The following is a 14,006-nucleotide window of genomic DNA, read 5'->3' as shown; positions in this document are numbered from 1 at the left end:
CTGCTGAAGAGCTTTATGTAAACATTTGGAAAATCACTGACAGTGGAACCAAATGCTGAATGTACAGGCACAACACTAGAATGGAGCGGCTATCCTAAGCATGTGTTTGTAGTGGGGACTTTAGATTTTAACAGTTGCTCCAATACACTATGAGCTACTCTCTTCTGCAGAAGCCAGTAGTTGAGCCATTTTCATAGTCTCACTATTATCCAGGTTTTAGATTACTAGAGTAGGATCCAGGAGGAGGTTTCTTTCCAAGGCAGATGCACAAGAAATGTTGGCTTTATTGAGGATTTTTTCAGTTCCATGTGTGGTGGGGTGTAGTGTGCTCCTTGGGACATGTTCAAACATAGATCCTAACTAGTAGCAATAGCTCTTTTCCTGTGGCTATTATCTTTCAGGTTTTGGTACCCCACTTCCACTCACATACTGGTAGGAAAGATATTGTATGTCATGGCATAAGGAGTATACTCTATGGCTTTTTGTTTTATGATAATTGAAAGAAAAGGAACAGATCTTAGTGATCCAATTAGTCCCTTCCAGAATAGCATTGCTAATTTACCGTGAGAGTTTGATGCATGAGCTCTAGCAAGAATCATGAGATCTCTGGCTTTTTGTGTTTGTTTCTGTAATAATAAGAGGATATACAACATTCTCCCTTTTGTTGTTTTATTTTCTCTTCCTTTCCACATGTAGCTATTTGCATAGTTTGTCATGCATTCATTGTATTTTTTCTCAGTAGATAAATCAAGATCTCAAGCCCTGCAATGCCCTAATGGAAATCGGACTCAGCCTGACAACTGAGTAGAATTTACATTTATTAGAGACAGCTTTTAAAGCATAAAACATTGTAATTAAAGCAAGAAATGCATAATAAGTAAAATAAGATTCATCATCTGTCTTCTTTCTACCTGAGATATAGTCAATTAATAAAAATAGCCTTAAATAGTAATATGACTCAGAGACTGAAACGTAGCCATTTTCAAAGGACAGCTAAATAGAAGTTAGGCATTTCAGTTGTAAAATGTTTCCTTTGTTCTATTTAGTTTGTTCCTTTGAAATGTAGCTGCATAAGTAACGTGTAAACTAGAGGAAGGGAGCAGTTAAATGTATAGTCAAGCACTTATGGAGCTGAGCTTGCCTTTGGATAAACATTTTATTTATTGGAATTTTCCGTGTTTACTGTTAACTTCACAGAAGCTACAAGGATTACATTAGCTCCGCTGAATGTTGATGTCACCGTTGGAGAAAATGCTACCATGCAATGCATTGCATCCCACGATCCCACGTTAGACCTGACATTTATTTGGTCTCTAAATGGCTTTGTAATAGATTTTGAGAAGGAGCACGAACATTATGAAAGGAGTGTTATGGTGAGATATAGATCCTTATTTAATACATTAATTCTTTATTGTGAATAGCTGTCTTTGCTGTGTTACTTTACCCCTTGTGTTGGTTCAGGTCTAGACAGATGCAGTAGGATAAGAATGTAAAATAAAATTACAGTCTAGATACCTTACAGACATGTAGACACTTGCAGGTAGGTATCTGAAATAGGGTATCAGAATTGACATAAGTATTTTGGTACCTCAGTTAAATCCCACTCTGATTAATAATGACTGTAGCTGGTAAGTAGGTACTCTGCTTGTAAACAGGGTGCAACTTATCTCTAAAAAGTCTGCATATGCATTCACTTTTACTTACCCGTGTTTTTCTCATCAACATTTCTGTAATTTGGCACAAGACCGTGCCAGATGGTGGGTAGGAGTCAATCAGTCTGTAAACACTGAGCAAAAAGAGTTTGTGTGAAGGCTAAACAAGTTAATACAAAGACACTCGTTTTGGCACATATAAAGAGGAATCATAACTCTCTCATGTTTGCGTCTGTGGTTATCTTTTTGTAGTCTTCCATCAGGCTTATTCAAAATGAATACCTCAAGTAGAAATCCGTTCTCATTATGACTAACCACTCACTGATTTACCTGATATTCAACAACAACCTCAGAGTAGTTGCCCAGGTGTATATATTTATTCTATTGTTCTGGGTTTAAGTGATACAAAAATCCTAGAATTTAGATACATTTTTATTTGTGCTTCAAGAGGAACTGCAATGTGGAGAGAAAAGCTTGCTAATGGTGTCCACAGTATCCACCAGGGTCAGGTTCAGTTTCAGCTCCGTGTGCAAAATGATGTATCACGTACTCCTGCAGACTCTTTCTCCTAGGCTGGCAATATTATTTGATTTTCCATGGAAGAGATTGTTTTTCTCTCTCTCTTTTTCACTATCTGTTTATCTCCTTTGAGGAGCCAGAGTTGCCGCAGCCTGCTCATTTGCTGAATTGTAAACTTCCCTAAGAAGTCACACTGCTCTCTTTCAAAGAGCCAGTCCTCATCCAACAGGCCAGTAGAAGTATGCTAAGGTCAGCTGAAAAACACTGAAACCCAAAGAAATAAAGCTCTTTTTTCTTTTAGGGGAAATGAAATCTGAAATGTAGTTCCAAATTTAGGGCATTTTCTAGCAAAGCACTTCAAGTGAATGAATCTGGGGCCAAGTAAGGGCCTCAGCAAATGTCTAGGGTGTAATTCTCTGTGAAGATTGACTTAATATTTAGGTTTCATATGTCACCTGTTTCATATTCTGTATAGCAAATGGTACTGGATCTCCTGATTCCAGATTCTCATTAACTCCACAGTGTTTTAGGCACTTTATTGAAGTGCTTGGTTTTAAAAACAAAGTAGCCTAACTTTGCTAGACTAGCTTGGCCTCCAGAGATCGTCCATGGTCTGCAGAGAGAAAGAGGTGGTTCACTTCATGTGGTGAATCTTGTGCTGTAAGATTTCCTCTTGCACTAGATATAGAGAAGGATTCTTCATAGGATGCAGAAGTGGCTGAAGAGTGGCTAGCTCTTAATACACTTAGGCAGTTAAACTTAAGTAGGTTAGATCCAAGCATCAATTAATTTATTTGTCAGTGTGTAACTTCGTCTTCCTGAGAAGTATTTCTTGGTTTGTTGTGTTCCTTTAACACTTGGCCAATACTGATTGGTCAAAAATTATTGAAGCAGGGGCAGCTTCTCGTTTTGCATTCCTGAGCCTCATTTTTGGGCTTTCCAATGCAAACCAAGTGCAGATAATCTCTTTTCCACAGGCAGCTCAGTCTTCATTATCCAGGACAGAGGGGACAATAAGATGGCATTTGAAGTCTGTCTGCTATTGCGACTTGTAATTATTCAGCAATTCAGCCCTTAAGTAATAATAAATGCAGATTTTTTAACAAATTCAATACAAAGGTTTATATAGGATGTAATTAAAAGGAATATGCATTTTTGATGTTTCTGGTTCATTCATTTATTATCATAGTTTTGCATTAAAGATTTTTCTCCTTCCTCTGTGAGCAAAGGGCTTTTCTCCTGCCTGCCGCTTCCATCTCCGGCAGTTCTGAGCTCAAGTCACTGGGTGGCAGGTTTGCTCAGGCTTTCTCGAATGCAAAGGGGTGAACTGTCGTGCATTTGACAGCAGCAGCCCTAACTGCTGGGCTTGAAGCAGTGGAGTCCTGTGCTGCCACCCAACCCTTCACAAACATAAAAAACCCCATATATTCCATCACGAACATTACAATTACAGGATGTGTGATCTATGGTCTCTGTGCTGTAATTTCATGTTGATGAAGGATCCCCGTCTGTCTTCCTGGTAATAGTATTGTTAATTTATGTGATGAAGCAGATCAACATGCTGACACTTGATACAGCTGCAGTATTTCAGTTCTCAAAATAATACTAATATTGTTGTCATATACACATAATGGAATGCTAATGAAATTCATATAAATACCTGCGTAAGTCCTCTTTCTTTAAATGGAAGCTTTGGTTCTCCATCATTTGCTGAAAGCAACACTAATTTGCATTACATTAGAACTGAAACTCATTTATCAAAAGAACATTTGTCAGTGTTGTTTTGATTTCCTGTGAGTGATATTTAAAATGAAAAATGCATATATTAATTGGTTAGCTTTCAAAGAGTCAAGTGGAGTCTTCAAAATCTTACTATTAAATTGATTGCTTTTGACAATTGACTTGTTGCTTGCTCACGTTTTCTCTTACTAACGATAGGAAAAACTGTACTTGGGTACCTGAGACCCTTTCACACCTACCAAAATGCAGGACTGTATCACCCTATCACATAATACCTGGAACATTTAAAGTACCTTTCTGAAGCGGTTTGTAAGTTCTGTTCTTGTCATCCAGTGTGTTTTTTACATCCCACAGAAGGTACTATCATTATTTCTACATTAGATAGCTTCAAGGCTTCATGCTGTTTTGTGATCATTATTTGTCAAAAAAAGCATTCTATGGAGCCCCACTCAAGATGTTCAGTTCCCCTCTTCTATGCAAAACCAAAATAAAGTCAGCAAACAGCAGAGTTCCAAAATGGTAGGTGCAAAAATGGAGTGACTAAGAGAAACTTGAAGCTCATTGTTTTGTTTTTTTTTAAGATAAACTGTAATTTTTTTAATTGTGGGCATTATGGAATTCTCTTAAAATTCTCTTACATGTCAGTGTTCATAGGTTCAGAAACATGGCACAAAGGCAACCAAACATGTTCAGCACAGAACTTGCAGGGTTTGTAGCTCAGGCTCTATTCAGCTTTGAAGTCACTGTCACAATCCAAGCTGTCTGTGTATAACTTGTTCTGGCATTCCTCCAACCATCATGCAGTTTACCTTCAATAGTGTGGACTTCACTGTATTCTCAAAAGATTTTTTTTCCTTATGCAAATATTATTCATCTTACTTTATCCTTCTCCAAAGTACAGAATGCTTTGCAGACTTCTAGGACCACGTTCATAATATTCTGGAGATGCATGACCAGACGGTTACTTTACATTAAATTAAATCACATGTGGAATAGCCCGTTTCTTTGCTTTGACTGTAAAAGGTGGTTACTTCAGATACCAAAATCTATGCTACATGTGTCTAAAATAGGTGAGATGAGTTCTACATTGGAGACAGCATTTGCCAAAAAGGAAAGTTCTCCAAAACTGCTGTTATATAAACCATAGAGAATAAGTTGGACTATAAAAATCCTATTAGAGGAGCATAACTTGATACCTGCTTGAATTTTGTAAATTATTATAATTTGGGTGGACATTTTGGAATGTGGAATCCAACACAATTTGTCTGCTCTTTTACTGCTTGCTCCTGCTTCAACAAATTACTGAGTAGACACTTGGTAGTATTGTATAAATCTGTCCTTGCACAATCCATAGTTTTATGCAGCAGAAAAGATAGAAAGATTTCAGTTTTAATCTTTCTTCACTGCTTCCCCTGATAATCCTACTTGCAGAGTTGGAGTCAAGCTGCAACTCTATAACAGGAAATCAATAGATGCTTCAGGAGGTGAACTGAAGAAATAGAGAGAAATGCTTAGATATGAGATATCTGAGATACCAGTTACCCACTGATGAGGAACAGTCTCTGTATTTATTGAGAAGAGGCTGTGTATGGATGGGATGAAAACCTGGGAGGCGGCATCATAGGGAGCCACTGAGTACAGTTTGTTGAAATCAGCCAAGCTACTACTTTTTCTGAAAAACAGTTGTAGGACTCTCCAAAGGCACTGTCTCAGTACATTGCTTTCAGTGCTGTGATGTATTAGGGAGACACTTTAGACAGGAGGAAGTTGGAAGTCACATATTGTGGCTAGATTTGGGGTATTTTTAGAGGCTAGGGCCTGATAGTAACGTAGCGAGCATGGAATGAGAGAGATGGAGTCAGTGGTTAAGAGCAAGGAGGGGACGGAAAGAAGAAGACGTAGTGCTGAGTGTGAATCTAACAAGCAGTTAGCTCTGACAAAAGCCTTTGAGAAAACCTGTTATTAATCCTCAGTGCTATTTCCAGCACAAAGAAATGTAGTCCGTTTAGAGGATCAAGATATGCCAACTTCTGTGCTAGAATTAGAAAATACACTGCAAAATCAGTTCACTGTAACTTTATGTGCTTTTGAGACTTCACAAACTACCAAAATCCATGTACCATCCCTAGTTAGGTAGAAGGAGCTGAGAAAAACAAGTGTAAGCACTACTCAGGGAAATGTAGTTAGCAGAGTGTTGTGAATTTGCATTTTCAAGCCATGGAGTTGTGAGCCATGAGTGCAAGTGAACAAGTATCTAAGCTTTTTTTGCTGTTGGAGATGAAATAACAGGGCATATTACCACAGGGATGCTGGTACAAAGCATAGTGTCCTCAGGCATTCTCAGTGGTATGCCGAATGGGGAAGAATAATATATTTGTTGGAAATATTTCCCAGTCCACATTTCAGGGGTAGAATTAGCACTGTACTTCTTTTACATATAAATACAGTTCCCTGAAGGAAGAGAGTCTGCAGTGGGAATGACTGTCATCATTATCCTGCTGTTCTTTCTCTTTACCCCTAACTTTCATGCCAGCACTGGCTTATAAAACAAAGTGAGGTAATTTCTTCTATGAATAGGATTGAGCTGAGTGTCATCTCTGATCTCAATATTAGGAAAACAGCTATAATCACATTTACATTAACATTTGTCAGCAGGTGATTGATTGTTCTATCTGTGTCTACTACATAGCAGATCCTCTGCTGGCAGGAAAAAACAGTTCATACAAACTCAGAGTTAATAATTTTAGGTACAGGTAATAGAAAAAGATGTCTTAAATTATTGCTAGCTTTGGAAAATCTGATCTTATCACCAAAAACCTCATCTCTTTCACATTACTTCTTACCAATTCTTTTATCGTCTTACCTCCACTGTGTATTTAACACCTCTGAAGTTCAGATGTCTGGTTCTCAAACCTGAATAATAGTAACGAAAGACTCTGCATCTGTTTACCATGTTCTTCTATTTCTGCCAAGTTAGTTTGATTATTTCAAAGGGCTTACTAGCTTCATACTAATATAAATTCCTTTATAGTCTCTGAGCTCCCAACAGAAGCAAATACTGCTTTCAGTTGAAAGAGCAGAATCGTTAAGGAATTTGTGGGATTATCTTCCTCAGCCCCTCGACCCTTAACACCTATAAATGATTTTTGATCACACAGGGGCATGTTCTGATGGCTTTCAGAAATTTAGTGCACTGGCAAATGTGATATTCAAAAGAGAACAATCTCAGAAATAGGTCATACAATGCTATTTTTGACATTACTATTAAAGCATAAATATAGGGCTCATATGATTAAAGTCTTTGCTTGAATCTTGGTAAATAGCTGAGTGGTGAGCCACAGATATCCTTGGAACATCCCTGAGTACTGCTATCACTATTTCCAGTTTGTGATTTAGTTTTCTCTGAGTTAGGAAGGCATTTTTAAACTTAGCTGAGCTGAGGTTTTTGAATTAAAACATACAGTGCATTCATATCTAATTTGTGGACAGAATTTGCTGATGCCCATGCTCTTTATTTGCTTTGTAAGCTCTTCTTTTGCCACCGAGAACTTAAGCTTCTTCTGAGTTACGGAAAGCTTCATCACCAACTGCATAAAACCTTGTTCCAGGAGACCTTCTGAACTAGCAAGATACAATACCATATCTATGGGTTGTTGATTTTTAAATTATGTTATATTCTCCGATCTGTTTTTCATCATTTAGATTTTAAGAACAAGTTCCCACATGGGAAATTAATGTTAGAGGAAGTGTATGGACACATCATTAATAAATATAATATTTTAATTAAAGTGCTAACATAGGAATTAGTGAGTACTAGGAGTATTAAGAATTTGTAATAATTTGTTGCTGAAGTAATAATATGATTATGAGTGTTCTAAATTTATGCATTTTTTCTAAACCTTACTGCTTTGCCCAACCTTTGCTTATGTTTATATGCAGATCAAAGTTCAGCAATGATCAGAGATTCACAGGCAGTGTGGTTCTTTCTAAAATGACATTTAGTGTTAATAAACTAAAGGTTTACACAGCACTTACACAGAGCACTCAAATAGAGAACTGTTTGTCTCTTTTTTTAAAACCAAAACTAATAAAACAAAATGAAAAAAAAAACCAAAAACCAGGAGCTGAAAACTTATGGACTTTGAACTTCTGCAGCTTATTTGTTGTAATTGTCTAGAGGGCAGAGGAACAGGTAGCCGCCCTCTGCTGCCTTAGAAGTTCTGACACTCCGCTGATTTTTCTTCCTGAAAGCCATTGACAGTGTTGCTTAGCCCACACTACAGAAGAAGAAGAAAAAAAAAAAGGCAAAAAATTTACATGTCCCTAGTCAGGCAGCCAGCCAGTGTTCGCTTAAGCAGAAATCCCCTCCGGTTTTGAAAGGATGCTGTCCTCAAAGGCAGTGCCCCTGGAGTTCTCATGAATTGATAGGGGGGCACCTGCACAGAAATGCCATTGTCTCAGACTCACCTTTTCTCTATATCCTGCATGCACTTTGGCAAATCGAATTAAAAGCTCTGTCACATTAGTCTTGAGTGAGAAGTGTGAACATGGATATAGTTTAATAATAACTATTTAATAATAACTAGGAGAGAAATGATCAGAAATATGTCAAGAATATTGGATTGTTCACTGATCAAAATAATCTGTGTGACCATTGCTAACAGCACTTGTGTCACTCAAAAATTGAAAAGGTACAGTGTAACCTGCATTTCTCTCTGCCCCTAGGAGGCAATCAGCTGAAGTATTGCTAGTCAGAATTAAGCAGTTGCTTTCATGAGTGCTTGATTCTCCTTTTATGCAATCAATGGCTTACCTCAGTAATTTCTTAAAGATGTGAATTTTTATATTGGGCCAAAAAGAATTGGTATTAACTGATTTCAGTTTCTGCTGAAAAATTATGCCAGCAGAGTTTGAAGCTGGTATCCAAAATCCTCACTGGAGTTTGGGAAGGAAAAGGGTGGTTTTATCTGGCTATTTTAATCTCCCCTAAATATAGACTCTAAGCTGGCGTTCTAGTTGTAGAACACTCGGAAGAGATGTAACCTTACTTTTCCTCCCCTCCTTTTCATTCAGGATAATAAACTGGATGACATATCTTTATTTCATTTCTTCAGAATATCTAAATGCAGAGACTCTAATGACAGCCGATAGTATTTTTAGATGGTACTGAAGGTCTTTGTTGTTCCCTAGAACCTTCCATAATGATAGCAATAGTTCTTACACCTAAACATTTAGGCTTTCTTTTTTATGTACCATTTTGCATCTCAATTCCTTTTGTTCCTGCATGTGAAGGTTTCAGAATTGCAGAGGTAGCTCAGTGTTTGGGGTTTTGGGGGGTTTTTTTTGTTTTGTTTTGTTTGGTTTTTTTTTTTATTGTATTTCTGAACACTCTGCAGTGAATTGGGAAATCTGACTGTTACCCCTTTTGGTATAGTGTAGTATAAATCCATCTGTTAATCTTTTGTAAGATTGACTTCCATGAAAGCAATCATATAGATTGTGGAGAGAATTGGAGTTTTTTCTGAAATACCTTTAAGACTAACACACGTATAACCCTGTGATTTAACCCTGTAATCTTTCTCTGGAATAAACTGCAGGGTAGATAAGCAAAATATTTCAAGTGTGTATAAATACCTTTCTTAACATGAAACGTGTTTTTCATTAGGAATAGCTGTGTCTATATGGTGATCTCTCTTCTATTTCCTGTTCTACAGGTGCACATCTAGTTACTCAGTGGGTTCACAGAAATGTCACAGGGCACAAATACGGTATTCAGTTGCTGCTACCTGTACAACCACAGGTAGCAGCAGACAGTGGACCTGAAAACATAGCTATATATTTTCCCAATAGCCTAGCATGGGTGAAGAGTGTTCAGGAAAGATTGGGGTCTGGGATGATCATGATGAGGGTATGAGCCTCGTTAAATGGTAAATGGCTTCTCTGAAGGTCCTGATGCCATTTGCCAGGAAACAGCGAGAGTTGAGCCAGGCAGGTAGCATGGCCACTGGCAGGAGAGGGACCACAGCCTGAGGCCTCACTGTGGCACCTCTGGCTGTGCCCCATCCAGGATCACTAAAGGAATGAGCTGCCCTGGACTATGCTGGCTTGGAGCTGGCCTGAAGTCTCATCAGCCCAGCCTTCTGCTATGGGGGTTGTGGTTACTGTCATCATCCTGTCCATTGCCAACTGTGACATGTTTTAAACTTCATTGCTTCTTCACAGTCACTGCATTTTAGTATCTTTCTGGTGCATCTTTATTTAGGCTGTGTATGTAGCCTCGCTGCAATAAAAACATTCATACTGCTTTAGGCTTGTGAAGGAGGAGCCAAAGAGTATCCTGCTCTCTTAGTAGGACTCCATGACGTGTTATTGTACAAACGTGCATAAAAAAGCAAGTAATGTGCAGGAAAATCATCTGACTGCTGTTTATGAAAAAATTATTGACGAAATTTAATATTCACATGTTGGTTTCAAAAGGTAAAAGGGAGATGTTGGCTTTTAAAAAAACTTTTACTAAGACACCTGGTTCTTTCATGTCCGGTAAAGATCAACAGCTCCTCAGGAAAGACAGGACAATTCCAACAGTTGTCAGGTAAATCAGATGTATCTTTGAGGGTGATCCATTCTCAAATAAAGCACTTGCTTTTTTGGAAATAGCAACCACTGTATATCAGCTGGGAGGGATGCATAGACGGGTATCACATCGCTGTACAGAGATGTTTGCCAGCTTCACTAAGTGCTATTTTTGTGACAGATTAAATCCAATGGTGAGCTGCTCATTAAAAACGTTCAGCTGAGGCATGCGGGGAGGTACACGTGCACCGCTCAGACCATTGTGGATAATTCCTCGGCTTCAGCTGACCTTGTGGTAAGAGGTAAGGTTCTCCAGGTAAAACAGAAAAGTGGCTGGTTTTCACCTAGACAAGCAGAGTGTTTCTGATTGCTTAGAATATGTTGTTTCTCATCAAGAAATGACTGAAATGAAAATGAGAAGTGCATGAACATACTCAACGTAGTGATTCTATTCCAGACATTTAGAGGTCTAACTGAGTGAGCATGCATTTTCCCTAGTGTTTCCTGACACATGCCATTTTCAGTAACTTTTATAGTGAGGTGAGAGGATATAAGAGATATCTCCTAAAGAAGGAAAGAAAGATCTGATAAACCTTTCCATACCTTCTAGCTTCTAAGGGCTTCTGAAGTGAATAATCTTGCAGGAGGACGGGTCTCTCAGGCCTTACCTACCTGAGTCCTTAGAGCTGGGGTAGTAAATATGTGCATTACAAGGCTGGAGAGTTGACTAACAACCCTCATCTTAAAAATCACATCTTGGCAACAGCTTTTACTTTGTGCTTCCTCTGTGAAGAGTAAGAGGCTGTCTCCACATGCAGTGGAGTATTTAGTCCTTACCTTGAAGGGGAGGTCTGAGGACAGCTGATTAGTAGATCAGTTTTCAATGTCAAAATTTGAATTTTAGAAGTTGGTTATGGGCAGTCCAGAAGTCAACTGGTGTACATTTTTCCAAGGATGCTAAATGGGAACTATTATTGGATCTTAGGAGAAGGAACAATCAGGAATTTGATTGTCAAAGTCATAGGTCATGCCTCAGTAGATTGCGTAGAGTGGTCGCACTTATTTCTTTATAACAATGGCATATACATTCTTTAAGGAACCAGTCTAAATTGGAATACTTGTGGAGTCAGGAGTGAACTTGCTTGCTTGCTATAAGGATATAGTCATTGAGGAAGAACAGAATATGCTATATGGTAGTATATTTGATTTATTTAATTTCTAATTCCTTTTTAATTCTTGATTCCTTTTGCTCAGATTTATGGAGAAAATAAAGAGCTCAAGAGCTGAAGATACATTTGGCACACTCTATTTAGATCTGATGAAGGAATCTCATTCCATTCCTTTTGATGAGGTTTTTTTTTGTTGTTGTTGGAAGTTTTCTACAATTTCTCTGTAAATACTGCAGAGAAACAATATTTCTTCCTGTTATTTCTTGTTGGATTTTTGTTGAAAAATATCTTGTTGGATATTTCTTGTTGACAGAATTACTGCCGCTTTAAGGTTTTTAGCACAGCTTTCTGAACATTGTGGTGTCTTTTACAGATCAAGGTTCCTATACTTATACATGTATGTGCCTGCATCACCCTCAGCCTTCTAGCCTATGAAAAATCCACCTGTGCCTGTTGATCTGCACATTTTAGCCTCTCTTCTGGGGACCAAGGCACAGCACAACCATAACAAAATTACCCACACAAAGTAGAGGTGTGGGAGTAGTAGCAATTACAAGAAAAAATATTAAAATTTAAAAATGCATTTAGAGAACTGCAAGCATTCACTTCATCAGGTTTTGTCTGTAATTATTTGTTTAGAAATAAACCAGATGAGGTTTGGAGAAGAGCTGTAATGCCATTTCATAGGTTTAGTGAAACACCTGGAAAGAACAGGCAAGTTTTAAGAACAGAGGCCTGTCTCTTCAGTTCTGAAGTACAATTAACAAACTTAAAGCCAAATATGGGTTGAGAATAATTGCTGATATTTTAACATAGCTATTTTCAGGAGTTTCAGCAGAAATTGTATTTAATATTTGAAAAGCGTAGAGGTGAGCCTGTGAACTAGTTTAGGACAAGGAACTTCTACCTGTAATGATTTAGCTGGGTGTTTGGAGCATAGTCATGTGCCATCAAGCCAACATCTGTAATTAGTTCTGACTTTTTATGTTCACTGGAGCTATGAATTTTGAAATAATCTTTGCAAGTACCAGTCTTCTGAAGAAAAAGAAAATATTCTTTAGAAAATATTTTATAGGTCCTTCTCGACTATCAAGACTGAAAGGGTAGACGTTGAATGGCTGTTTTGTGAATAAGATTTTCCCTTTGACAGCTTAGTGCTTCTGTTCCTTGGTGGTGGTCATTGTGAGGATATTCTGGTGCACCGAAGTTATTCAGTTTCCCCCATGTAGTTCACAAGACTGCTTTTAGTTCAGTGGATGTAGTGGATTCCACATTCTGGCATGGATTTTTTAGATTCTTGTAGTGGGAAGGCTTTTGCTGAACTGTAGAGAAACATTGTCTAGTTCTGCTTTCACTCAAGTTATATTGGTCTGGAGGAATTTTGAATCTGATGATGCGTTTACCACACTGGGGTAATATGAAGGCCAAGAGAAATGGTAAAAGATCTATAGCACTGTCTTCAAAGGTATGAATTTTCTCCAACTTAAGTTACAACATTTTCCATATAAATTGCAGTCAAGGCCAATATAGCATGAGCAGAAGTATAGATTAAATGTTGGCCACCAATAACATCATCATTAGGTGAAATTTAGGAAGGAAGATTTTGTGTATCTTTTTCTGACTCTGTGTTCACTGTTGTTTGAAAAAAAGAGCAACAGTTTCAAAGTGTCATTTTTTTTTGCTTAAGAAAGTCTCAATATTACTACTTAGGCAGGAGTCATGGAAGTTTCATTTGGTAGTTGTCAGATGCAAGAGCATTTGTGCTCTGAATCACTTTGTAGGGTATTAAAACGTATATATTAATTTTCAATCTGTTCTTAAGTGGAAAGTGAGACTCGAAAGAATGATAAATTCAAGTAGGAAAGTTAGGGAATTTTCATTTTCAGAATACTTAATTTGGGAATTGAACTACCAGAGTTTGGTTTTGGTGGGTTTTTTGCAGGTCCTCCAGGCCCTCCAGGAGGTATAAGAGTAGAAGAAATTAGAGACACTGCTGTAGCGCTTACCTGGAGTCGTGGAACAGACAATCACAGCCCTATTTCTAAATACACTATCCAGTCAAAAACCTTTCTATCTGAAGAGTGGAAAGATGCCAAAACAGGTAAGAATAATGCCAGAAGTAATAATAGATTTTAAAGTGCTTGATTGTGTGGAAGCGTGGCTAATCAGAAAATAGTCACAATAAAAGTAAACTAGGGATGCTATTAATGTCTGCTACAGGGTTTGGGAACAGATACCATCCTGCCAGTATGTTGTCAACAGGTTTGTTTCCAGCACTCGAAAGGCTGAATAGAACATCAAGAAATATGGGAGGAAACAGGCCAGAGTTTATACCTGTTTTTCACCTCTTTCC

The 14,006-nt window shown here is 38.0% G+C and overlaps 1 protein-coding gene across 1 annotated transcript in view; it reads left to right on the top strand.

Annotated features, from left to right (window-relative positions):
• CNTN1 (contactin 1) overlaps positions 1-14,006 on the top strand; it is a gene marked incomplete at its 5' end in the record, with an annotated part of 79,996 nt that overhangs the window by 16,957 nt on the left and 49,033 nt on the right. Inside the window, 4 exon segments of the mRNA XM_010143606.1 lie at positions 1,198-1,373; positions 2,174-2,191; positions 10,666-10,786; positions 13,596-13,754. Of these exon segments, the coding sequence (XP_010141908.1) occupies positions 1,198-1,373; positions 2,174-2,191; positions 10,666-10,786; positions 13,596-13,754 (474 nt within the window).

The sequence above is a fragment of the Buceros rhinoceros genome, unplaced genomic scaffold (genome assembly GCF_000710305.1).
Source record: "Buceros rhinoceros silvestris isolate BGI_N320 unplaced genomic scaffold, ASM71030v1 scaffold1659, whole genome shotgun sequence".
NCBI lineage: Eukaryota > Metazoa > Chordata > Aves > Bucerotiformes > Bucerotidae > Buceros > Buceros rhinoceros.
The sequence above is the reverse complement of the archived record's forward strand: the minus strand, read 5'-3'. Positions and strand labels throughout refer to the sequence as shown.